Source organism: Fusarium keratoplasticum, chromosome 9 (assembly GCF_025433545.1).
Source record: "Fusarium keratoplasticum isolate Fu6.1 chromosome 9, whole genome shotgun sequence".
Lineage (NCBI taxonomy): Eukaryota > Fungi > Ascomycota > Sordariomycetes > Hypocreales > Nectriaceae > Fusarium > Fusarium keratoplasticum.
This window is the reverse complement of record NC_070537.1, coordinates 2,655,134-2,679,335: the sequence shown is the minus strand read 5'-3', so window position 1 is coordinate 2,679,335 and position 24,202 is coordinate 2,655,134. Positions and strand designations below refer to the sequence as shown.

At 52.8% G+C, this 24,202-nt stretch overlaps 8 protein-coding genes and 1 pseudogene across 9 annotated transcripts, besides 1 other annotated feature; 4 read left to right on the top strand and 5 right to left on the bottom strand.

Annotated features, from left to right (window-relative positions):
* Positions 1-888: 888 nt before the first annotated feature.
* NCS57_01173300 (uncharacterized protein) lies at positions 889-1,704 on the bottom strand (the record flags this gene model as incomplete). The annotated part of the gene is made up of 1 exon (XM_053061435.1): positions 889-1,704. The coding sequence occupies one exon, from the start codon at positions 1,702-1,704 to the stop codon at positions 889-891; it is 816 nt and encodes a 271-aa protein (XP_052909821.1).
* Positions 1,705-2,745: 1,041 nt separating this feature from the next.
* Positions 2,746-3,871, top strand: NCS57_01173200 (GTP-binding protein; the record flags this gene model as incomplete). Its single annotated transcript, XM_053061434.1, has 2 exons — positions 2,746-2,927; positions 2,974-3,871. 2 exons carry the CDS (start codon positions 2,746-2,748, stop codon positions 3,869-3,871), a joined length of 1,080 nt encoding a protein of 359 aa, XP_052909820.1.
* A 207-nt stretch (positions 3,872-4,078) lies between these two features.
* Positions 4,079-5,369, bottom strand: NCS57_01173100 (uncharacterized protein; the record flags this gene model as incomplete). Its single annotated transcript, XM_053061433.1, has 3 exons — positions 4,079-4,814; positions 4,858-5,261; positions 5,307-5,369. The coding sequence occupies 3 exons, from the start codon at positions 5,367-5,369 to the stop codon at positions 4,079-4,081; spliced, it is 1,203 nt and encodes a 400-aa protein (XP_052909819.1).
* A 450-nt stretch (positions 5,370-5,819) lies between these two features.
* On the top strand, positions 5,820-6,243 carry NCS57_01173000 (Mitochondrial import protein 1; the record flags this gene model as incomplete). Its single annotated transcript, XM_053061432.1, has 2 exons — positions 5,820-6,083; positions 6,133-6,243. 2 exons carry the CDS (start codon positions 5,820-5,822, stop codon positions 6,241-6,243), a joined length of 375 nt encoding a protein of 124 aa, XP_052909818.1.
* A 450-nt stretch (positions 6,244-6,693) lies between these two features.
* On the top strand, positions 6,694-8,260 carry NCS57_01172900 (uncharacterized protein; the record flags this gene model as incomplete). Its single annotated transcript, XM_053061431.1, has 3 exons — positions 6,694-6,765; positions 6,825-7,748; positions 7,802-8,260. 3 exons carry the CDS (start codon positions 6,694-6,696, stop codon positions 8,258-8,260), a joined length of 1,455 nt encoding a protein of 484 aa, XP_052909817.1.
* A 503-nt stretch (positions 8,261-8,763) lies between these two features.
* Positions 8,764-10,544, bottom strand: NCS57_01172800 (annotated as a pseudogene). Its single transcript has 4 exons — positions 10,110-10,544; positions 9,788-10,063; positions 8,894-9,742; positions 8,764-8,847 (listed from the first exon to the last, which is right to left on the bottom strand).
* Positions 8,764-10,544: a sequence feature.
* Positions 10,545-16,670: 6,126 nt separating this feature from the next.
* On the top strand, positions 16,671-17,813 carry NCS57_01172700 (uncharacterized protein; the record flags this gene model as incomplete). Its single annotated transcript, XM_053061430.1, has 4 exons — positions 16,671-16,808; positions 16,860-17,203; positions 17,257-17,655; positions 17,708-17,813. The coding sequence occupies 4 exons, from the start codon at positions 16,671-16,673 to the stop codon at positions 17,811-17,813; spliced, it is 987 nt and encodes a 328-aa protein (XP_052909816.1).
* Positions 17,814-19,738: 1,925 nt separating this feature from the next.
* NCS57_01172600 (uncharacterized protein) lies at positions 19,739-21,316 on the bottom strand (the record flags this gene model as incomplete). Its single annotated transcript, XM_053061429.1, has 1 exon — positions 19,739-21,316. One exon carries the CDS (start codon positions 21,314-21,316, stop codon positions 19,739-19,741), a length of 1,578 nt encoding a protein of 525 aa, XP_052909815.1.
* A 1,319-nt stretch (positions 21,317-22,635) lies between these two features.
* NCS57_01172500 (ATP-dependent RNA helicase FAL1) lies at positions 22,636-23,945 on the bottom strand (the record flags this gene model as incomplete). Its single annotated transcript, XM_053061428.1, has 3 exons — positions 22,636-22,694; positions 22,739-23,779; positions 23,825-23,945. 3 exons carry the CDS (start codon positions 23,943-23,945, stop codon positions 22,636-22,638), a joined length of 1,221 nt encoding a protein of 406 aa, XP_052909814.1.
* Between the last annotated feature and the right edge of the window lie 257 nt (positions 23,946-24,202).

The window sequence follows — 24,202 nt, the reverse complement described above, 5'->3', positions numbered from 1 at the left end:
AGAGCTCGACGACTGCTTGATTTACCTTGTGGCCTCGTTTTTTGCGCCACTTGGCGGCAAATGAACATGCGAGGATTCGTGTCATGGCTAACTTGAACCTTTCATAGATAGTTTGAGGAGATCATTCTAACATCAACCTCACGAGAAGCCAGGATGACACTCGCTGACGCATCAACATCGATCCTCCTTTGGAGCGGTACGAGAGAGATATACCACTACTACCAACGAGCCGAATGAGTTAAGATGTTACTTCAGGTCACCCAAGAAGACAAAATCGCCGAGGATGTCCTTTGCTCCGCCAGGGACGCCCTCATTGGTGTCAAGGGCAGCCATCAGGCTGTCCGTCAGCCACCGAAACAAACACCTGGAGAGGCAAGCAGCCAGCGACTATTAGACCAATCACGACGGGTATGAGAACCGTCTTTCTAATCTCTTCCAGTTGGCTAACATGTCACAGTCGGACACACGCTGGGGCACAAGGAATCAATTCAGCCTTCCAATGATGAAACTCCTAGGAGCGACCTGAGGAAGACACTAACGAGGCATACTGCGAGGCATTGACCCAGACTTTGAGCCAGCTCCATAACAAGGAGTGGGAGAAGCAGCGGTGCTGCAAGAGCCCCAGGGCAGCAGTGCAGGCGGCTTGAGGCCCAACCTGAAGAAGAGAACACGCTTGTGCTCGCCATGGGCCAGATGTTGACTCATGATTGGCCTGCGTTCCCAGTAGACATAACCCTATTGCTGTACTTGTTTCCTCGAGGAAGCCCTCTTGGACTATTGGTACTGCCTGGCATTCACATGCCACGAGGGGCTCGGTATGGTACCCATCCTTACATTCTCTCGAACCAACTAACAAATCACACTCAAACGAACACTGAGCACAATGAATCAATCCACCTCCCCGATGATGAAACTTCCCGGAATAAGAGTAACAGAATGCTCCCCCGTCTTCTCCCTCGTCCTATTCACCGGCCCAGCACAACTCTCCTCCTTGCCCTCCGGCTCCTTCCTCTCTGGCGCTCTTATCTTGGAAGGGTCACACAAGCCGATGGGCGGCGCGGCTGCGAGATTCTTGATGGTCAACTCAGGCCCGGGATCCGGAAACCTCACATCCTCTGATTCCTCCGTCGTACACCCGTTCCCGATATTCGCGACAAACATACGCGGTCGGTCGAAGAAACCAATCTCGTCTATTCCGCTGTGTAGGGTCGTCACAGAGGCGCAGTTCATGTACATCTCGCGGTTGCCGAGCTTGTTGAACCACGTCCATGCAAAGAGCGCGCGTTCCGTTAAGGGAACGTCGGCGGGAACTCGGAAGGGGAGAGTGTTGTTGCCAGTTGTGGCAGGGCAGTTACCGATGTAGCTGTGAAGGACATAAAAGGTATTTCCCCCATCCACAGACAACGAAACCTGACATGAACCACCTTGAGAAGCCCCGCCGGTGAAGCTCATCCTGTATGACTTGCCACCATTCATCTTGATCACAGGCTCTCCCAAGGGTGTGGATAGCTGAAGATGGTATCCCTTGCAAGGAAAGTCGGAGCCATCCTTGCGGAGAGGGTTGGTCATGCTGTAGTCAATGTTGCGGCCGGTGGTGTATGGGTTGAACTCGGACCTCAGGGGAGGGGGGTTGGACATTTGCATGTGGCCAGAGGCGCTGGCCACCAAGATGGATAGGCCAGAAGCCAGAGTGGTGATGCGCATGGTGATGGCCTTCCAGACGGTGTTCAATGTGGTAAGTTGAGAATTCTTCATAGTATGATGCACCTCCATCCTGGAGTTGGTCTTGAAGACCGGTATTTATACCCATTCCCAGGACGTCTAGTCTTTCAAGCAAGCAGACTCATAGTAGGTTGGCATTGGTCATCGGTTAATCCGTCACTTGGTACCATGATGGCTGACACGCATCAGTCATTCTGTCGACAGCACTCAAAGACACCAGAGACATCATCATGATTGATACAAGCAGCAGAATCCATATGAACAGCAAAAAGCGAGTCATCTCCTGACTCAGTAGCAACAAACGGCAAAAAAATGGCAAAAGAGAAGGATGCTTGGTGGAATCAAACCACCTCTGATGGACGAACAGGGAATCGAACCCTGGACCACTCCCAGATGATTCAGACGAATTATGCTAAGGGAGTATTATACCACTAAACCATTCGCCCGGTTATTGTTGGATGTCGAGCCGCAAATGAGGTATATTTTGGTTGGCAAAGTTTGTGGGCTAGGGTTGGGTCTAGATGTCACTGGCGCCAAGGGTCGAAGGTGGGTATGATCATGGGTCAATATGAGCCAGTATGAGCCAGTATCAGGAACGCAAAGGTAAGCAATAAAGAACGATTTGCTGGGATAGGCGTAGGAGATCCGCTATAATCACAGAGATGAAAGAGAGAAGTCATTGTGTTTCAAGCTGCCACGAGGCGTTGAGTCAATGCGTGGATTACATAAGGTGAGACCTTGATCATGACAATACCAAGACACGGTATTCATGATCTGACTGATTTAATCAATACCCCTCTTCCCGTGCTATTCAGAGTCAAAGACAGAGTCAATGATCCTTCAATCAATCCCAAACATCATTGTTTCTCTTGATACCCAATCCACAGCCAAGCTCTTCCGATCCCGGGGGTGGACCCAGCCACGCGCTAAGCCCCACGCGCCACAAGCTACCCTTCCCTTCCAACGTAGCTATCTCCCCCCCTCCTCCAACACCATCACCAAAAACTCACGAGACAAGACGACATGGCCTCATACATCGAGAACCCCCTCTCGGAGGCGGCTACACAGCCAGCACCAGAGATCCTCGGAGAGGTCAAGAAGCCAAAGAAGAAGAAGGTCCTCCTAATGGGAAAGTCTGGCTCTGGAAAGTCGAGCATGAGGAGCATCATCTTTAGCAACTACATTGCCCGAGACACACGCCGGCTGTGAGTCCTCCCCGTACGCCCTACACCCCCATCTGACTTGTTTTAGTGGCGCAACCATCGATATAGACCTCTCCCACGTCAAGTTCCTCGGAAACCTAACCCTCAACCTCTGGGACTGCGGTGGCCAGGAAGCGTTCATGGAAAACTACCTCTCGCAGCAGCGCGTCCACGTCTTTTCCAACGTCGGCGTCCTCATCTACGTCTTCGACATTGAATCGCGCGACGTCGACCGCGATTTAGCCACATACGTGTCCATCCTTTCCGCTCTTCTGCAGTATTCGCCCGCCGCAAAGATATACATCCTCATACACAAGATGGACCTCGTGGTCCCGTCGGCGAGAGAGCAAGTTTATGATGAGCGCATTCGTGTTGTTCGGCAGAAAACATTCGAGTACGCAAATTCGGTTGGTATCGCTCCGTCTTCGGTCGAGCTCACGCCATTTGCAACATCCATCTGGGATCAGAGTTTATACAAGGCCTGGGCATCCATCATCCACGATCTCGTGCCGAACCTCGCCGTTATCGAACGCAACCTCGCAAACCTCGGACTTGCAATCGAAGCCGAAGAACTCCTCCTGTTCGAACGCACCTCCTTCCTCGCCGTATCATCCTGGACATCCCCCGAAGGCCAACGAAACCCCACCGAAGACCGTCTAGAGCGCATGTCCAACATCATGAAGCACTTCAAGCAGAGCATCTCCCGATTCACAGGAACACCCCGCAACGCCGAGCAGTTCATCAGGATGGAGCACAAGGCCGGTCCCAGATTCAGCCTCTTCATCCTCAAGTTCACGACAAACACGTACCTCATGGTTGTGCTTCCACCAGGAGAAGCCCGGTTCAACGCTGCGATGCTCAACTGCCAGATTGCCATTGAGCATTTCAAATTCCTGGATGGTCCAATCACTCAGGCAGCTTCCAACGCAATCACTGCAGCTGCTTGATGACTTGCGAATTATTTGGCGTCGGCGTTTAGATACCACTGTCATGACGGTGAGGGCGTTGGGTTTAGGATTCATGCTAGACTGGGGGTTTTGTCACATAAAAGCGTAATGCAATTGCCATTCTCTATTGGCCTGTCTAAGTCGATGCCAGTTGAACTGGAGTAGCCGTAAATCTCAGTCATAACCCCAACGCCATCCCAATTATGCCTAAGCCCACTTGACCACAGCGGTTCCGCCCTTCTTGAATTCGGGCATCTCTCCAAGGACGAGGCTGCGGTCGGTGTGGTCCTTGTTGGGAAAGGTTGTAGCCAGCACCCATGATCGAGTTCGAGTTTCGGGTGAAGCTCCCTGGACAAAACCATAGACATCGTCAACGGTGTTGGTGGTGTTGAATCGAGCAGGCAGACGAGTGCCATCAGGCATCTGAATGCGAATCATGACGGTTGGTTGGGATTCGTCAATAGTAGGTCCAGTGTTGGTAGAGGAAGACGCCGCAGGGGCAGACGCAGGAGCGGGGGTAGCCTCTTCGCCAGCACCAGGCACCACAGCTCCCAGTCGTCGTCCAGAGCCGCCAAAAGGCTTGTACTGTTTAGGCTGAGGCTGGTATGGCGTGTCATGCTGGTGAAGCTTGACGTCGACGGGTTGGTCGTGCTGAACGTTCATAAGGTGCAGGGGTGCTCGACCAGAGCGAATCATCTGCAGGTCAACCTGGTTAGCAGGGTCATCGAAGCGACGGAGCTCTCCATCGTCGATGCTGAACCCATCCTGCCAGATGTGGAGGACTCGCTCCTGAGGCTGGGCGTTGGAAGGTCGCGCTGGTCCGAGAGGGTCGGGGATGCTTCGGCTTTCAACTCCGTCACCACCAAGAGTCATTCCGGTACCCCGGAAGTGAGAAGGCTGAGATGGGCCGGACTCGTTTTCAGTGTCTGGGCGAGAGGCGTTGCTGCTCCTGTTAGTCATGTTCAGGTCAAGGACACTCGACTTACGCTCTGGCCTTGGCGAGAATGTCGCTGATAATCTTTTTGGGACCTCCTTCCTGCTTGGGGTCCTGAACAGCCAGACCCGACTTCTCGCCTCCAGCAAACAGGTTACCACGTCCATCGTCGTCTTCATCATCCATGTCATCGTCATCGTCATCATGATCATGCTGGTGCGATCCACCTCCAAGCGATCCCAGTGTCGCAATACCCTTCTTCTTCTGCTGTGACACAGGCTTGCGTGCCTGACTGCTGCTGCTGCTAGCGGCCGCAGGAGCTGGTCGACCGTCAAGAGTTCGTGGTCCGGTGTAGTTGTCGGGAACTGGGTCGTTGGCATCGTCTTCGGCGTCACGGAACCAGGCGTTGCTAGCTTCGGCGATGTCCCAGTTGTGAGCTTCAAGATACTGCTTGGCCTGGAAAAGTCAGTTTCGTACTATTCACGGCATCGCTCTGCTGACCTCTTCTGTGCTTCCGCCGGTCAGGCCGACAAAGTCCACGATCTGGCTCTCGTGGTCTGCCATGTTGGTTGAGGCGGGGTATCTGGAGGAAGAGTGTCACGGACGGCGGTCGTTCAACGAATAAATCCCAAACCTCAAGGATTCACTCAGGAACAACACAAAGCTAAAAGGACAATGACAAAAGTTGTTTGCAAGATTGCTTGGAAGATGAAGGAAGCAGGCAGCTTGCCGCCTCGTCACCAAGCTCCATGTGGCTAAGCGGGCAAGCTCAATAGCGGCGGTGGCTGTGGTGGCTGATACCCCACCTTGACCCCACCGGAACAGCGATCCACCGACCCCGGTCACCTTACGTAAGGCTGGGGAAGCTGTTGGGATCGTCAACACCATCCTCGGCGTTAGCAGTTGTTAGCTTGACAACTCTGCCTGCGATCAGAGAAGCCCGAGTTTTGAAAGTTCTAACGACATTCCTGGTGTCCAACTTCCCGCGACCGCAATACTCATACATCCCCCGCCATGTCCGACGACCCTCACAACCACCTCGCCGAGTCCGGCGTCACGGTGCCCTCCGATAGCGAACTATACTCTGCCGGAGATGAGCTCTCCTCGCCGCCCTCATCAAATTCGCCCGTTATCCTCTACAAGCCTCCTACAGTATGGTCGCTGGTACGAGGAGCCGCCATCAACCTGCTGCTACCATTCATCAACGGCATGATGCTGGGATTTGGAGAGCTGTTTGCGCATGAGGCTGCGTTTAGACTGGGCTGGGGAGGCACCAAGGTGAGCTCTGCATGCGCTGTAGTATCTATCTCAGTCACTAACGGCTCAGGTCTTTCCTCTATCCCGACGAAGAGCTCACCCCATCGGACCCGGCATCGAGGTTCGAGAAAGGTCATACAGCCCTCGTCCTTCACTGAACGACCTTGCGAGCTTGGAGTGAGGGGTTATCGACGGACCCAAAACAATCACAACTCACGGGCATACCCACATTCTATACGAATGATGGATGAATGCATTGGCATTTTGCGTAATTTGATACTACATAGACGGGACGGGGAACATGGAGCGCGGCGATCACGTTGCGGAAACAGGCGGCTCAAGATGTAAATACCACACGGCTCATGTAAGGCAGCTTCTCTGAAGACACTGTTATCACGACTACAAAAATGCATTCCCAACTTTGAACTGGGATACATACGCTTTCACTCCAACCGTCACAAGCTCATGTCGGATGACCACATCCCGAGACCGACGCCGGCGACGGACCACCGGTCCCGACATTTACCCGCCGACCAAACCCCCGGAGCGAAAAACCTCCAAAAAATTCCCCAGCCAAAAGCCGCGCCCGCCAATCCTCAAACTTCAATTTACCCCACGAACACAGCCCACGATGCTTCCCAGTCGAGGAATTGTGCGCTCCCTGCCCTCGGGCGCCTTCCAAAGGCGACTACCAAGTCAATCCGTACGATATTTCTATGCTTCTGTGTGTCAATGGCTTGTTATGTGCTAATGAGTGGCTAGAGGACGCTTTCTCGAAAATTCGGAGATGCACGGCAATTCGGTACAGCGCTGAGGAATCCTCGCGCTTCTCTTACACCCTCAAGGATCGGAGTCAAGAACGTCGCCGCGCCTGTTGTTCTAGGTGGAATTTCCACAACGAGGGCATTCTCCCTCTGGCCGTTTGGAAAGAAAAAGACCGAAGAGCCCGCCGTTGAGGCCGCGACCGCCGAACCTGTGACCCCCGAGCCCGTTACCCCCTCAGAAACGATAGAGGCGACTTCAGCTACCGTCAACGATGCTGCTGGTATCCCCGCCGAGACTGTCGCGAACATGACAACGGCCGAAACCCCCGTCGTCCCCACGGACTTAGACCTCGAGGCTATCGCCAACCTCGCGAGCCCCAACATCCTCAACATGCCCGAAAAACTCGGCTTCCTACACGAGATCGGTCTCGACTACGGCTGGGGTCCTACTTCAGTCATGCAGTGGGCTCTCGAGCACGTCCACGTATACTCTGGTCTCGGCTGGGGCGAATCCATCATCGCGACAGCCCTCATCCTTCGCGTGATCATGTTCTATCCCCAGGTTCGCAGTCTGCGATTCAACGCCGCTATGCAACAGATGAAGAAGGATCCCCGAGGTCAAGAAGCCATGGATCTCGTCAAGAAGGGATACCAGTCTGGCGACAGGGAGATGCTGCAAAAGGGCCAGTTCCTCAACAAGATGGTTCGAGAGCAGTACGGCGCCAAAAACTCGGGTATGCTGTGGTCTTTTATTCAGATCCCCTTCAGTTTCGGCCTGTTCCGAATCATTAGCGGCATGGTTCACATTCCCGTTCCGTCTTTGGAGAACGCTGGTTTCCTGTGGTTCACCGACCTCACAGCCTCTGATCCCTATTTCCTCCTCCCTGCTTTGGGTACCAGTCTTCTATTCGGTGCCATGGCTGTAAGTTCTCACTTTCGTTACTTCTCGTGAATCTTGAATTCTGACACCCCCAGGTCAACGCCAAGTACACCCCCGCCTCGCAAAAGGCCATGATGAAGAAGATGATGTGGGTGTTTGGTACCGTCGGCTTCATCGGCACAACCTTCCTCTCCGCCGGCGTCAACCTCATGATGGTTTCAACTGGTTCCGCCACTCTCCTCACTGCCGTCATTCTCAACAACGAGACCGTCCGAGTTGCCCTCGGTCTTCCTATCCTCGAGGTCGAGAAGCCCAAGTACGAGGCCCCTCGCGCCACACAGTCCTCAGGCGTCTCTGGCCTTCGAGAGCGTCTTACCGACAACCTCAACGATATGAAGAAGGGCCTGTCTGATCAGGTCAACAACTATACTGGCCAATACGCTGGTACCGAGCAGGAGCGGGCAGAGAAGAAGCGCCGAGAGCAGATGCAGAAGCTCGAGGATCTGCGACGAAAGCTTGAGCGGGACGAGTTTGAGAAGAAGTACAAGCAGTAAAGTACAATCTCAGACGTGTATGACATGTAAATATAGCCGTGTATGGAAACTGTACAATAAGCATGGGGAGTACATGAGGGATGACAATGGACTGCATTGAGGGCATCTCCTCTTTGGCGTGGAAAAGAGAACTGCGCTTGAAACATAATAGAAAGCCTCGAGACTTTAAACATGAGAAAACCTCAGTACTTCAAACGTGAGAGAACAATAAGACTCAGCTGCCAAGAAGCGACTACTCAATTAAAAACGCCGCCTCCTTTTAACGTCTTGTACGTCTCGTCTCGATTATAAACTAGGCAGCCTGCCTGGCCCTTTTCCGCCCGCAGTTTCTTTTGCCACTGTAATAAACCCCTGCCTTGTTGGCCTCTCAGGATAATATGGATACTTGGAAATAATGCTGATGCTCTCCCATGAGAAAGCCGTTGAAGCTCCACCATCCGCTCCTCTATACCCAGTCCTCACGTTCCATCATTGTTCAGTAATACATTCAAGAAGGGCAAAGCCTAGAATACGGTTCCGTCACTGTCGATCAAGATCGGTGGCTCCTTGGTGTTGGGCCTGTTGATCTCGGCAATTTCACGACCACCCTGAAGTTGTTAGCTTTGTTTGCAGTATACAGCGTCAAGAACTTACCCTCCAGCTACCGGCTTCCAGCAACTGTGCCAGAGTCATTTCGTTTCCACCCAGCTCAGACTTGAGTGCCTTGTTCACTTCCGTGCACAGCATGTCGAGGAAGCCAACCGTGACACCTCTCCACTCAACAATAATATCGTCGCTAGGCTCAAACATGGGAGCAACTTCGACACCCTTGGCGCCTGTCCGTCGTACCCAGTCGTTGTAGTTCTCCAGACCTCTCTCAAGATCATCCTTCTTCAGGTTAAGGACACCCATGTCGACAAAGAGACCACCATTGCGGTACTCAGGGAGACCAGTCAGGAGCTCAGTGCCAGCAAAGTGCATTTTCAGCAGTTGCTGCATGGGCTGCATGAGCGAGTAGGTGAGCCACTGAGTAAGCTTGTGGAAGGGAAGAATAGACTCCCAAGCAGCGGCGTTGGAGCTGTTGGGGAAAGCCGAGACCTTGGGGGAGTTGCCCGGCTGAGGCATAGACTGGCAAGGCCAGGCATCGCCGAGGGAGACACCGTTGATGGCGGTTCGGTTCGTAGGCCAGATAGGGGAGAGGCCAGTCATGAGGACGTTCCAGAGAACGGGGAGGGGAACAATAAGCATCGAGGATGCTTGTGTTGAGGGGTGGCCAAGGAGATGGTCTACAATGCTTCCAGGGCGACCGTCGAAGCCAAAGAAGTCGTCCTTGGCAGCCATGGCCTCGCCCAAGCGAACAAGAAGATCAGTGCGGCCCTCGACACCAGCAATTTCGTTGCCCGGCCTTGACTGGAGACCAGCGGCCAGCTTCTCAACAGTCAGAGCCTTCAGACCGTCCTTGTCGACCTGGAACTTGTTGTTGGGGTTTCCAGAGAACAGTCCCTAAAAAGTTAGCAATCGCGCGCAAAGCCGTGGCCGGTCACTTACAGTCTTGAACATTTCCAAACTGGCCACTGCGATACCCTCTGACCTCCTGTACATACGGCCATTCTCGTTGCTCTTGTAGCTCCATTGGGTGCCAGCACCAGCGTCGAGCAGCACACTAATCAGGAAAAGATCAATCAGACGACGGCATCGCTCCGTGTTGTCGACGTTATCGGGCCAGGTAGACAGAAGCTGAGCAATGCGGTCGCGACCGCCTACGCAAAAGTGCTGGTATCGACCATGGCTGGGAATGCTAGTAAAAGGAGCATCGTAGTCTCGCTGACAGCTATTAGATGCTTTCGCGCAAACCATTTCTCCCACATACCTTGATAATTCCAGTGACAAACGTAACCACATCAGGAAACTTTCCCATGTCAACATCAAAGTGCTTCAGTTCATTCCGCAGCGCCTTGTCTGTGACAATCTTGCTTCGCTCTCTTACGGCGCCGAGACTTCGAAGGTAACCAGCTGGGTCGAGCTGAGGGTCCGGGGGTCGGGGAAGGTCGATCTTGGGAAGCTTAATAGGTGACATTGGGCTCATTGGGGTGCCAGGGGAGGTGCTAGCAGCCGAAGTTCGATTGAGCGGGTTGCGAGAGACTCCAGGAGGAGATCTCAGGCTCGAAGAGTGCGAGTTTACGCTGACATTGGACTTGGACGTGTTGATGGGCTGTTCGCCCTTTGGCGTCTTGTCCTTGCGCGAAAAGAGGCCCATTTTGGCGGGCGTTGATCGAATCGTTACAATTTCAAGTGTAGAATCGAATCTGGCGTCTGCGGTTTTTGGTCTGGGCTGATAAGACGAGACGAAGGTCTTCAGGAGGTGGGGCGTCTAGACAAGACTGGAGGGGAAAGGTCCGTGAGCGACGGGAACGGGGCGAGCGAGGGACGAGCGTCGTGCGTCGAGGTCAGGACGAACGAGGCAGCGATTCGACGAGCTGTCTGCGCGGGATGCGCGGGCGTTGTCCTCGTGCCGGCGACTGCAAGGGAGGATTGGGTCTGCTGTTGAGTGTCTGTCAGTCTCGCCTCAAGCAAAGGCAGAATCAACAGACAGGACAGTAAAGAAGGAAGGGGATGGGGGTCAAAAGACGGGGCGCGGCGCTTTTGAGGGACCCAGGACGGACCACACCCAAGGAACAAGCAACTGAGGTGAACTGACTGACTAGGGCCCAGGCCTGGGGACTTGGGGATTTCGGAGCAGATGAGCAGAGCGTGAGGTGTATCCACCCCGTCCAGAGTCGCGACGTCGACAGGTCGAGGACGAGCGAAAAGAGGCGTCAGGGGGGACCCTCGACTCCTCTGCGGGGGTTCGGGGTTGAAGCTAGGCCCAACAGCGGTCCAGGCGAAGGGCTACGAGACTTGGGAGGCGCCCGAGCGTCGTTTAGGGCCCCTGAAGGCGTGAAAGGCGCGTGGTCCGTCGACGATCACGCCCAGGGAGCAGGGATTCGCAGGGGTGCTGGGGGATGGCTGACGGGCTGCTGGCCGCTGCTGGCCGCTACAGGGCACGCTTGGTCCCTACGGCTGGTTGCTGCTGGAGCGAGAAGCTCTGTGCGTGCGTCGTGCTCGACTCGACGGTTGCTGAGCTTGTCCAGTGGTGCTGAAGGATGGGGCTCGCGAGTCAAAGGGGCGTTGCTGGCGTGCTGCAGTTTCTTGGCCTTCCGCTTCTGTTTTTATTCCGTGCTTTTGACGGGTGGTCCTGAGCCGCAAAGTTGGACAGGGTTTCCAAGCTGTTGGTTGGTCTGTTGGACGGGAGCTCGTGGTACGGGAGCGGTACGGAGTACGTATTGCAGGGACTGTACTCCGTAGTTATGAAGCTTGTTATGAATGATTGAGCATCAATGTGAGGCTGGCGTCAACTGGCAAGACCAAGAGACCAGTGAAGCAATTTGTCGACAGCCTTGTTCAGCAAGCGACCGACTATTGGAGATGGTCTCGTCGCGTGGAGAGGGAAATGAAGCGGCGAGTCATGAATGCTCATGACAAGCTGCTAAGCTCATGGTACATTGCACAAAGCAGCATAGACCGAGGCGCCTGGGTTATTAGCGGGGGACGGACCAGCCAAGCAGCAGATGCTAACACGGCCGAGAGAGGACCCCAATGGAAAGACAAGCGGGAGTCGACTGCAACGCTATTCGTAGACTGCCGCTGCGGTGCCGCGTTGGGATCGGCGGGAAGCGAGACGAAGAAGCAAAGACGCGGCAAGAAAGGAAAAGAGAACGAGACAATTCTTCAAAGTCCACTCTCGCGCATTTCGGTCGAACGAGGTTAAACTCCACAATGGGTATCGTACGGCTAAAGAATCGTCGGTCACTGGGGGCAAGCGAGAAGAGACCAATTCAACCAAGCGACCCTTGAAAGCCCGGCTTGGGGGGGCTTGGGGGCCTGAAAGGAGACAGACCGGACGGGTCCCCAGCCGTTCAAGGGGAGACGGAGACGGAATCAATGGCGAAAAAGGAAGGAAAAATGGGCTGCGAAAGAAATAATTAGGTGCTCCGTAGACCAAGCGGAAAGGGAAAAAGGCGTAAAACAAAAAGACTGTGAAAAAGGAAAAAAGGATGAAGAAAAAGCAATGAAGCCGAAATCTAGACAATGTGTAAGTGAGGGCATGAGCCGATTCTGGGATGGAAAGAGCGGCGCAGAAGGAAGGAGCCGCCCGAAGCAGAATTCTCATCCGCCCAAACCGGAAAGAGCGGACAATACGATATTTCACATCATCTAGCAATTCAACAATGTGACAGTTAAAGTGAAACGGCACGTCAATTGTTTGCTTAGCCATTTCTGCCAACAATCAACATCTTTCTTTGCTTCTTCCCTTCTCGCCGGTCCCAGCCAAGGGGCCCACTTCAATCTCGAGATGCATGGGATGGAGACGGAATCGCACGTGGCAGTCAGACAGTGCCGGCCGGAAGTGAAGACAGGATGGGATTTACTGAGCAGAGTACAGTACCATGTACTACCAGACGCTGGTGCTGTCCTGTGTAGTACGTGACTTGAGTCAGTATCTCGAGTTGTGCTCACGGATATCCATCTCTCCGTATGCGACACAATTCAACCGACCCTTGTCAGCCTTGGGCCAAACTCTTGTCAGCCCGACTGCTACGGTACTTGTACTGTCTGCACGATGCTATGCAAGCCGTCCAGGCACCGTCACACTTGTCACATAACCCCCCTGGCATCTCGCATGGCCCTGATCCGGGGGTTAGATCCGAGCCTCGGGTCTACAAGATTACTCCGTCTCTGTGTACAGTGCTCTTGTGCAGCCTGGTCGACTCGTCGTCGATCTACTCTCACCCAGGGTCCTCTTCTTTGCATAGCCTTGTCCCGTCGCTGATCAACTTGGCACCCGACCCGCCAGGTCGACCGCCGGAGCGACAATCGCGGGTCTACTGTCGCTTCTCGTAAATAGCTTACGGTCGGCCTGCCTGATATGATTCCTGTCCAAGAGGGCGCTAACTGGTGAAATAACCTAGTTGCCCAGCAGAATCATCCGGGACTAAACAAGTCAGGGGTAAAATGTCTCTGCCCCTTCGTCCTTGACCAACGGCTTGCTTGTTCTTCCACTGAAGCTGGCCCGTCCTTCACATAATAGCGCCTCTGCTAAGAGTCTGTGCTGGGAGCCGTCTTTCAATGTTGTGCATCGTCCATCATCCACCCGCCATCCGCGCCTCACCCGCACGCACGAGCATTGGTGTCTACGAGTAGTTCGGAGTAGACTATCCATACTACGTAGTAGATTAATTGGACTGGTTCATGTACGAGAAGAATAGGCGGCAGACACGAACACCCACACGATACACGAAAACACACACGACCAGCATACATAGTCGAGAACATACATAAACATACCCTCTTGAGTACATAAGATATCTATACACATGTATACACATCCGTACATCCATCGTCGATCCGTCATCACACTCTACCACGTACCCACCACGCCCACCTCTCGCTACCACTCACGCCGAACAGAAGCAAAAGAACCTTCCTTCGCTGACAATGGAACAAAACGCTTGGGACCGCGGCTGGCTTCAACCCTTGAGAGCATCGGCCCGGATCGTCTTCCCCCGGCGGACCCAGGCCGTTTTGGGGCCTCACCGGGTCCCCCTCAGCGAGCATCCCCCATCCCAGCACGGTTCCTTTCAAGCGGAGCCTCTAGGGGATGTCGTAGAGAAGCAAAAGAGATTAGGGGAGGAATTGAGGTCTTGATCGGACTGTGGGATACCCGACTGCCCGAAAGATGACATGCTGATATTCTCCATTGTCCGCCAAGCCCCGTCTTGGCGTTGGTGATTTAGAACCACTCATCAATCTTGCATCGAGTCGGGCGCCATTGCGATCATCACGGTGAGCTAGCTTGCATCATCAAGGTGAAAAGCCTCAAAGTCGAGATGAATCTAGGTTGCTTTCATAGGTTACATCCCCAAAAGCCCAATAAATTGTCTCTCCCACCAGCGTTCCCATGTCTTTTCATGCCCCTGTCACCGGCTCACCACCCGCCATACCCGCCGTCCCTCTCATTACAATAACCACCAGCTCTGCCTTTTGACTGACAAACTCCCGTTCTGCCCAACAGTCCCATGTGGTGGCGTCGGCCTTCCTCCCGTTAGGTTTCGCTAGGCCTGCCCTGGGCACGACCGCCGAGTCCACGCCGTCCCCCGGACTGTCGTCGACCTTGTCTTGCATGACTCTTGCACATTTGGGCTCTGGGGCTCCATCTTGTCCCCATGGATGGAAGGCAGATCCAAAGGGCTGCCAAGAAAGGCCCAAGGGGATTTGATCAAGGAAGTTTGAAGCATGATCTGACACAGAAAGCCAAGTTGACAGAAAACCACGACCCGACCAGCCAAGCGAGTCAATTCAGGGTCTCAAGGCAACAGTGATCCCCCTGCTCGACTACCACGTTTTTCCACGTTTCGGGGCCTTGTGTGCCACTGGCACGCATGCGTAGCCTGCCATCAGACAATCCTTGCTGCCATGACCTGCCACAGCCCATTCGCTATCTGTGCGCATGTATCCCTAGAGACGTCCCTCGCCTATTTACCGGACGCCTTTTAACATGATGCCATACCGAGGTTGCACTGGGCTCTACAACTCAGCCTCTGGCATCATGGACCTTGCTCAAAACACTCGACCCAAAAGCCACATGCCAGCCTTCCCCTCTGGGCTTCTGGAGGAACTGATTCAGGGCATGGCTTTCTCCGGCCGTTTCAGCCATGGCCAGAAACAGACTTGCCCCCCGATGACCCGTCATCTTCGTTACATCGTAGAACATTTTGACCGCAGCGCCGGTAACCTAGCCCATTCCCGTCGATTAGACTTCCTCGCTTGGTTTCAGAACACGAATTGCCACTTCTCAAAGGGGGGGTTTTCTAGAAGCCGTGCAGCTAGCTGTGGCTTTTGGGCTGACACAGATCGCTTGCAGCTTGTAGCCTCTCGACTATTTCTTAAAATGATTCGTCTGTTGGGTTTGACTTGATCGTTTCCGGGCGAGGCTGGCTGAAACAATGAGCACGCGCATTAGACTACGGCTAGATCGCCTGTCTAGCTTGACGGGACTCAATTGTCGGTGTAATTGAGCAGGTCTGATGGCGTCACTCATGTCTCGGTGTGAAGGAAAGGTGAGCCTATGATAGCTCGGCTCAACGACAACCGGGTACTCGGATGGCATGAGATAGGTCCCCGGCCGAGAGGATAAGCAGGGGCGTACGCCTTGATTTAATCATTCCTGTCTTTTATCGACCTTGTCTTATCACTGTTTCTCGAGATTCCGCTTAATCGAGATCTCGGCCGATTCCAGGGTAAGCTGCCTTGATTGATGCACGATGCTTCGCGAAATCCGTTCATGTCGTGATCGAGTTGACTAAAATGTATCGAGTGCTTGGGCCACACACCCTGATAGATGTTCTGTCTTCATTTCTAGTTGTAAAATATGTTGTTAGTTTGGAGGTTAAGGAGAGACCAAGTACAATGCCAGTGATGGATGAAAACAATAGCCACCGCTTCAACTGATCAATGCAATCTTGACAATCCAAATATTCATCACAGAGTAAATCAAACTCCAGATATCTAGTCTCAGTAGCTCTAAGCATCTATATACGACTATTTATCTCACCAATAACTGCTAGCCCTGACTCTAGGTAAGTTCTACGTTGGGGTATCCATTACAGCTCTTCAACCTGAGCCCTAATAGACCAGTATCTCTCCTTTTCCTGCAAGATAATACCCCATTTAACCATCCTAATCATTGTGCTATGGCGACAGTCATTAAATTGTGTGGAATATCTTCTCCCATTTCTCGGCATGCAACAAGTAGCTTGACGAACACTGGTGGACAGCACATACGACGAAAGACGACCCGCTGTAACGCGATATAATTACCCAGATACGAATCGATAAACCCCCATATGAGCAACTCTACAGGATAGAAACACAGGCATACACCAGGCGCTGGCTGGCTGACCCAACACCTGTTGACACGCTCAGCCTGGTCTGAAGGAAGCCTACCAAAACACTCCAAGTATGCCTTCTGCACATTTCTAAGACATTTACAGTGAAGCTACAAACCGAACTAGACGATAGGACCTTAGAATGCCACATTTACAGAACATCTTTTGGATCAGGCTGTGCCGTCCGCAGCAACTGGAAGCCCATGGCAGTGTTGGTCCGACTGCATTTCAGCTTCCGGCGGTTTTGCCAGAGCAGTTATTGATTGGCTGCTCCTGCATAGCGAGGCTTTCTCCATGTCACCAAGGCGTCTCAGCACAGCCTGACGAGGCTCTGGGCAGTTGGGCTTCTGACAGATTGATCAACCCCACCTCATCTCTGCATCTTTCATCTCCTGGTCACGTCGCTATGATCAAGGAGACAACCTGATCGACTGGTACTTCACGAAATGTCGGGGCTCGAGATTCTCGGAGCCGTGGCGAGCTCCATCGCCCTCGCGCAAGCCGTGCAAGGAACCATCAAGGCTGTCAACCTGTTGCGAGAGATCCGTCAGATTCGACAGCAATGCGACGACCTTAAGAAGGAGGTAAGAAGCATTCACTTGTATCTCTTAATGACAGGGCTAACGCGCTGATAGATCGTTACGATCGACGGATTCATCCTCGAGGCTATGCGACAGACGGGCCTACCGTTACGCCCACAACCCCCTCCAGGGACGACGCAGGAACACCCGATGGTTTCGCTTGCAGTCCAGGAGCTTCAGGGGATCCTGGAAGCACTCAACCAGATCGTGTCAAAGTACTCAAACGATCGCAAATGGCACGACCCGAGGCGAATAACGAGGAAGATGCAATGGCTCACCGAGAGTAAGAAGATTGAGGAGCTTGCGCGGAAAGCCCAGAACACAAAGCTCAACCTGCATTTGGCGATCACTTTGAGGACTTCATCCTCGGTGGATAGAGTCGGAACACAGCAAGAAGTGTCTGTGGCCTGAAGGCTTGTTCGTTTTGACTTCAAAGCTGACAATGGTCTAGGATTCTACACTCAATCAAGCAGCGCACGGTCTATTACCTGGAAGGCAACCAACAAAGCCAAACGGGACTACTCAACAGCCCTCTCCGTGGTCCAATTCAGGCTCCAGTCATTGGCCCTGTAAAGAGGCAGGTGGAAGAAATCGAGTCAGAAGGCGACTCATGCTCGGAGACCAGCGAGGCCTCCACCCAGTCCATGACGGATTCATTGCAGCTGGGCGAGTTTCAGAGCAGTTTCCTATCAGATGAGAGTGGTGGCTGTGCCATGTACACTCAAGAGGAAAGCTACATGAGCATAACGGCGATCCAGCCTTTGGGAACGCGCAGATGCGGACAAGACTGCCAATGCCGCTGCCACGGAAATATTGGAGAATACGAAAACTACTCGTGGATGTCAACAGTGTTGGGCTTGTGGCGTGTGAGAAACCAAGTTGTTGACAGGACTTGCGAGCAGCAATGCGGACCAAGCATGGGGCCGGAGTTCGAATACCAACCCCCCAGATGGCTCTGGGCTGGAGTGGCTCCCTTTGGAGGGTATCGAGGCGGACAGCCGACTCTGACCTATTCACTACGCGCACCGAGGATTATACCCGTTACGGAAACAGTCTGGAAGTTGATAGAAAAACCGTCAATGCTACGAAACCGTATTAGTGAGGGATTGGCACTTTTCCTAGATGATACTAACGAATTTGGTCGAGACCTGATCGAAGTAAGTGCTGAGATGGGAAAAAGTGAACATGGGAAATAGTACTTACTTTGAATTTTGCAGAAAGCCATTGTTTCTCGAGAATATGAGAGTATTGAGATTTTGCTCGAGCTGTGGAAAAATGTGCTCCCACAACAAGGACTGCCAAGGTTGTATTATGCAGAAGCCATATTGTACGCTGGGCTAATACTTGTCTGTAGGAGGGATGGCTATGCTGTCAACTTCACTCTTGTGCACCGCTCTTGGACAGTCACCGATGACAAGAGCAGACATATTTTGACAAAGGTCCTGTCGCTTGTACAAGGAGGTCGGCGTATACGCAGAATCCACCAGGCAGCGAGGCAAGGTGACATGGTTCAGATGCGGCAGACACTACGAGAGCAACCGGAAACTATAGACGAGCCCGACAGCTGTGGAAGCGCTCCAATTCATTACGCTGCCATGTACGGCAATATAAATGTGCTAGAGCAGTTGATACTTGCCGGGGCTGACACTATCAGACGAGACTTCCGAGGTTGGACTCCGCTTATGTTGGCTGCAATAAATGGTCATGAAGAGGCAGCGCAGATCCTTCTACAGAATGACCAATGCCGTCGTCATGTTGACCTAAAAGAACATACTGGAAAAACTGCGCTGCACTTGGCTGTACGAACAACATCTCCTGAGTGTGTTCACATGTTGCTCGAGGCAGGTGCGTCTGTGGAAAAACGTGACTATCTCGGCGGGACTCCACTGCATTTCCTTGCTCTAAGCCAGGCAGACCAACAAACAGCTCATCGAATCATTCGCCTCTTTCAGGGACAACAAGCCAGACTAGATGCGCAAGACAACTTTGGCAGAACAACATTGCTTCAAGCAGTCGTGGAAAGCAACGCCCCAGTCTTGCGCGCTCTTGTTGATGCTGGTGCATCGATTAATACAACAACTGCATTTTCTCGAAATATTCTTCACTTGGCCGCTTATACTGCTGAACTTGAAACGATAAATTATCTGGCAGAGCAGCATTTTACACTCGTTGACCCTAGACTGCGCGACGTTGATGGCTGGACTCCCCTGAGCGCGCTGGGTTGGTGTTGGCAGGCGGAGGACTGGCAGCTCTGGAGCCCTCAACGCCGGCCAAATCCGGAAGAACAGCAAGCGTTTATATCCCTTTACTTCGACTTGCTATCTCACTACTTGCTACGCCACATGGCAACTCTCAAGCAGCTTCTTCGGGCAGCAAGACGAAAAGACGCTCCGGCTGCAAGTGAACACATCAGCACGTTGATCGAGGAAAGTGACGCTAGGGATGAAAAGGATCTTTTAAGCTGGTATCGAGGAGTCATGAGCTATATAAGGGATGAAAATTGGCAGGTAGTAGTTGAGATTGTCCAGGATGAGATGTGCGAGACCAGAGGGGAGCTTGGCCTGGCGGCAATGGCGAGGGACGCGCCGCTTGGAGACCCAGTGATGAGGGGGTTTTTCTGGTAACTGAAACAGATTGAATACTGTCAGGGATTGAGGACAAGAATGGAGAGATTTCAACACCGGGCTTGACACTCAGATGTGAACCCTCTGTCTAGTTGGCACCTGTTAATTGATTATTTTGTACCATCCTAGCGTCATATTACGACAGTATGAATCAAACTGAGCTTAGTTTAAGTATGAGTGAGCTGTAACTACTACCTAAGCTTCTTCAAAACTCGGTTGGCTCCGTTATCTGCAATGATGGTTCGAATGCCGTTTGTCGGGGGCTCACGTGACGCCGACACTCCAGAGACGCTCCCCTTTTCACATCGCTCAACTCTTTTCCACCTGTTCAGATCGGATCTCCTGCTCCTGAGCATAAAGAATGTCATCTGACACATCTTCAATCTGCAAGAACGACTTGCGCCCCTTGACGACCCAAAACCCAAGTGCAATAACCAGCATAATCCCAAACACGGCAATCGCAAAATTCATATCCACAGGCGCAGGGTTTGGAGTCCAAGGGAAGAAGAAGAAGACGGTCGTGATGGCGGCATAGATGATGGACACGGTGTTAAGGACCGGACCCAGTCTGCCGAGTCCGAATTGTCCTCCTGGGGGTAGCTTGTCTCGGCCGACTGCCATCAACACAGCGATGGGGATGGCGTATGAAATCGTTAGGGCGATTGTGCTGACGCTTAGGATTGCTTCGAGGGTGGTGCTGGAGAAGAGGTATAGGAGTCCGACGAGATTGATAATGACCGTCTGGAGAATCAAGGCTCGACCGGGAACTTGCCAGTAAGGGTCGACGTAGGAGAAGTAGGCCCCATATGGAAACCCTCGGTCTCGTGCAAAACTCCAGGTCAGCCTTGAGGTTGAAGTTACGACCGAGATACCCTGTCCAAAGCCGTTGAAGATGAACAAGGCGATTAGGGCCGCAGCTCCTTTGAGACCGATGGTGCTCTGGACAAGCTCGATGAAGGGGAAGCCAGACACGGGATCAAGAACGGCAGTGAGGTCTTGAATGCAAAAGAGACTGGCGACCAAAAAGACGAATCCAGAGATGGCGCCCAAGACAACAGCCATCACCATTGTCCTCGGGGCGTTGCGGCGTGGAGCTGGTAGTTCTTCCACCATGTGAAGAACAGAGTCGAAGGCCGTAAGACTGTACGCAGCTTGAACAAGACCCAAGAACCAGACGACCCCATCACTCCATCCAGTCTCGTTGACCCAACCTCCAAAGACAAACTTGGGCGACTGGTATTCGAGATCCGACTCTATTCCAACCACAGCAGGGAGGGCGATGCAAAAGGTGACGAACAGTCCGACAAACCCAACAGCAACAAAGTTGTTAAAGTAGGGTAAGAACTTTTCAGACCGACATCCGACGTAGTTGACAAAGGTGAAGAAGATGTTGATGCCAGTGTACACGAGAAACGTGACCCATCCCTTGTTGCCTGTCCACTCGGGATCAAACATGAGCTTCATCGAGAGGCAAAACTCGGCCATGAAGGCGACCTGCGAGGCACTGAGGGCAAGCCACCCAAATGTGTTAAGCCAGGCAGTCATGTACGATGTGAACCGCCCAAGAGGTGACCTCCATAGTCGCGAAACCCAAAAGGCCTGACCCAGGGCTGTGGGCATGCTACTGCACAGCTCGCCGAGAGAGACGGCGATGCAAGTATTGCACAGCGCAACGAGAACAAGACCCCATAGACAACTGACAGGCCCGCCATTCTCAATAGCCGTGGCAAGACCCTGCGCGCAGACAGCCCACGTACCGAGGACGCAAAAGGCGAGGGAGAGCATGCTCAGCACGCTAAACTTGCGGGTGAGGCCCTCGGCATGGCCAAACGCCGCGAGGTCGAGGGCGTCCCGCTCGGCCTGGTTCATCTGTTGTTGTTTCTCCATGGTACTCCGGAGGAAGACTCGACGATGGGGTAGTGAAGGGTTGTGGGCATTCTCTGGCGGAGAGGTGTTTGTTTGGTGATGTGCTGGATTGAGTGAAACTTGGGGGGATATCTCTTGATCTTATAAGTGCTTCAAAGTTTAAACAGAAACTAGGGTCAAGTTCTTGCGGGGGAAACGCCCCTTGTTGTAGAGAATTCGCCTCTCAAATGGTGTGGAAGACTCCGACGACACCAACACTCTGGCCGGCGGCAACAATCGCCGCCGGGCATGCCGACAATACATATTAATTAGTTCACTCAATTTGTTCTTATGAGTTATCTCTGTGTGTAACGTCTCTTACACAAATCGATATCGACGACAGGGTTCTTCAGATCCGCGGCGTCAAACTAGCTCCATCTCCGCATTCTCAAAATGCAAAGTATTCGCCCTAACCGGGATAGTTCGACGGGCGGATGCGGCAGGTCCGCATTAGATTGCTGCGGCCCATTTGCCAACTGCAGGATAGAGATTCATCACGGCACAGGGTCCGAGTCCAAGCTCCTGGGTTGTTATCAAATGTTTCATGTCTGAGTAACAGGGGATGTTATCATCAGCTCTACTTTATCAAGACGGCTCGTATGGTCCAGGGAACTTGGTGGCAAAGACTAGACCTTGTAGTGGAATGAAGGCTTACACAACACCACCTAGACTGAGCCTCCCAGCACCCCAGACTCCAGAGGGTAGTTAACACAATAAACACATCTAACATGGATCAAACACTGCTGTCCGAGGTGGACCCCACCATCAATCATTCATCCTTGCCAACAATCACTGTGTTGCAATCTAGTTACCCCATGGGGAAGAGGATTGCCAGAGGCTCGACGTTGAACCCGGCGCAGATCCGGTCGTGCTTCAGAGTCGCATGAACTTTCCAAATTGGGATTCCCGTTATCTGTGGCTCGACATCCATCTCGAGGTCAGCCTCGGATCGAATACCCGCAATGTGATGTGTCACAGCACCGTCATCATATCGATATTTGCAAGTCAAGAGACAGAATTAGAATAGCTTTTGAGACATTTTTATCATGTAGTTTTGAGGCTCATTATACCCTGTCAAGGCGTACACGTAATGAGTTCGGCTCGAGCAGTAGTCCAGTAATATCCCCATCACACTTGTTCTGACAATCTACGTTTAATCTGCATCACTGTCAATATCAACCCGTCAAGAGGGAGTAATCTCACTTACTCGGTACGGTACCGGGCCCCCTTCCTCCACGTTTACTTCTTAGCCTGTCACGGCTCTGCTTCATTTCTGTTCCAGGATGAATCCCATCTACCGCTTATGAGATGAGATCCGCAACGTTCATGGGCATCTCGTCAATCTGGGTTGAGTAGTACACTACCAAAGTCAGCAAGGCTCATCAAAAACCTCGGAATACTCACACTCAATGTCTCGGAGAATGCGCACATCCTCGGTAGTCACAAAGTTGATCGCAACACCCTTGCGACCGAATCGACCGCTACGACCAATACGGTGGATGTAGTTCTCACGGTTGCTAGGCAGATCGTAGTTGATAACCAAGCTGACCTGCTGCACGTCGATACCACGAGCCCACACATCGGTCGAGATGAGCACTCGGCTGTTGCCCTGACGAAAGTCCTGCATAATGCTGTCTCGTTCCTTCTGAGGCATGTCACCATGCATGCTGCTGACGGTAAAGTTGGCCTCTCGCATCTTGTCCGTCAGCCAGTCGACCTTGCGGCGTGTGTTGCAAAAGATGACGGCTTGCGTGATGGTCAGGGTGTCGTAGAGATCGCATAGAGTGTCAAACTTCCAGTCCTCCTTCTCGACAGCGATAAAGTATTGCTTGAGACCTTCGAGGGTCAATTCGTCACGCTTGACGAGGATGCGAACAGGGTCCGTCATGAACTTGGTCGTCATGTCGAGGACATCGTAGGGGAGAGTAGCGCTGACGACCACAACTTGGGTCGCAGGGGGGAGGTATCGGTAAACATCGTAGATCTGCTCTCGGAAACCCTTGTTGAGGAGTTCGTCTGCTTCGTCGAGAACAAGCATCTTGATGTGTCTGGTGCGCAGATGTCGTCGTCTAATCATGTCGGCCACACGGCCAGGAGTACCAGAGACAATGTGCTGTCCGTGATCGAGCTTGCGGATATCCTCGCCAACGTTGGTTCCACCAATACAAGCGTGACATTGCACGTTCATGTAGTCACCCAGGGCCATGACAACGGACTGAATCTGAGTCGCCAACTCTCGCGTGGGAGAAAGAACAAGCGCCTGAGTCTCTCGCACTGCAATGTTGATAACCTGCAGCATGCTGATGGAAAAGGTCGCCGTCTTTCCGGTACCAGACTGAGCCTGGGCGATGGTGTCGCGACCCTTGCAGACCTGGACGATGGCTCGAGACTGAACGGCCGAGGGAGATTCGTATCCGTAAGCGTAAATACCGCGAAGAAGGTTCTCTGCTCCGTGTTAGCTACATTGTTTGCCTGTTTGTCCTCACATACCCTTCAGCGACATGGACTCGAAAGTCGGATGAACAGTAACCTCCTTGGAGGTGGAAAACTCCATCCTCTCATCGGCCTTGCGGTCAATTCCGCCTCCACCTGAACCTGAGCCTTCAGCCATGATAGCGACGGTTTCCGTTTCGTTTCAAAAGGATACGATGGGGTCGGAAGATGATGATTGCGACGAGATTTGTTGTTGGTGTCGGTGGTCAAAGTTTTGGAACTTTAGAGGTAGCACGCGCCGGGAATACTTCGGAATGACAATGCGCGCCTGGAACGCCACTGTAATCGCGACTGGTGAAGCTCCGCAATTTTTTGAGCAACTCGAGCTCAACTTCATTCACATATTGCATCGCGTCGAGATAGAGAATCAGGCGC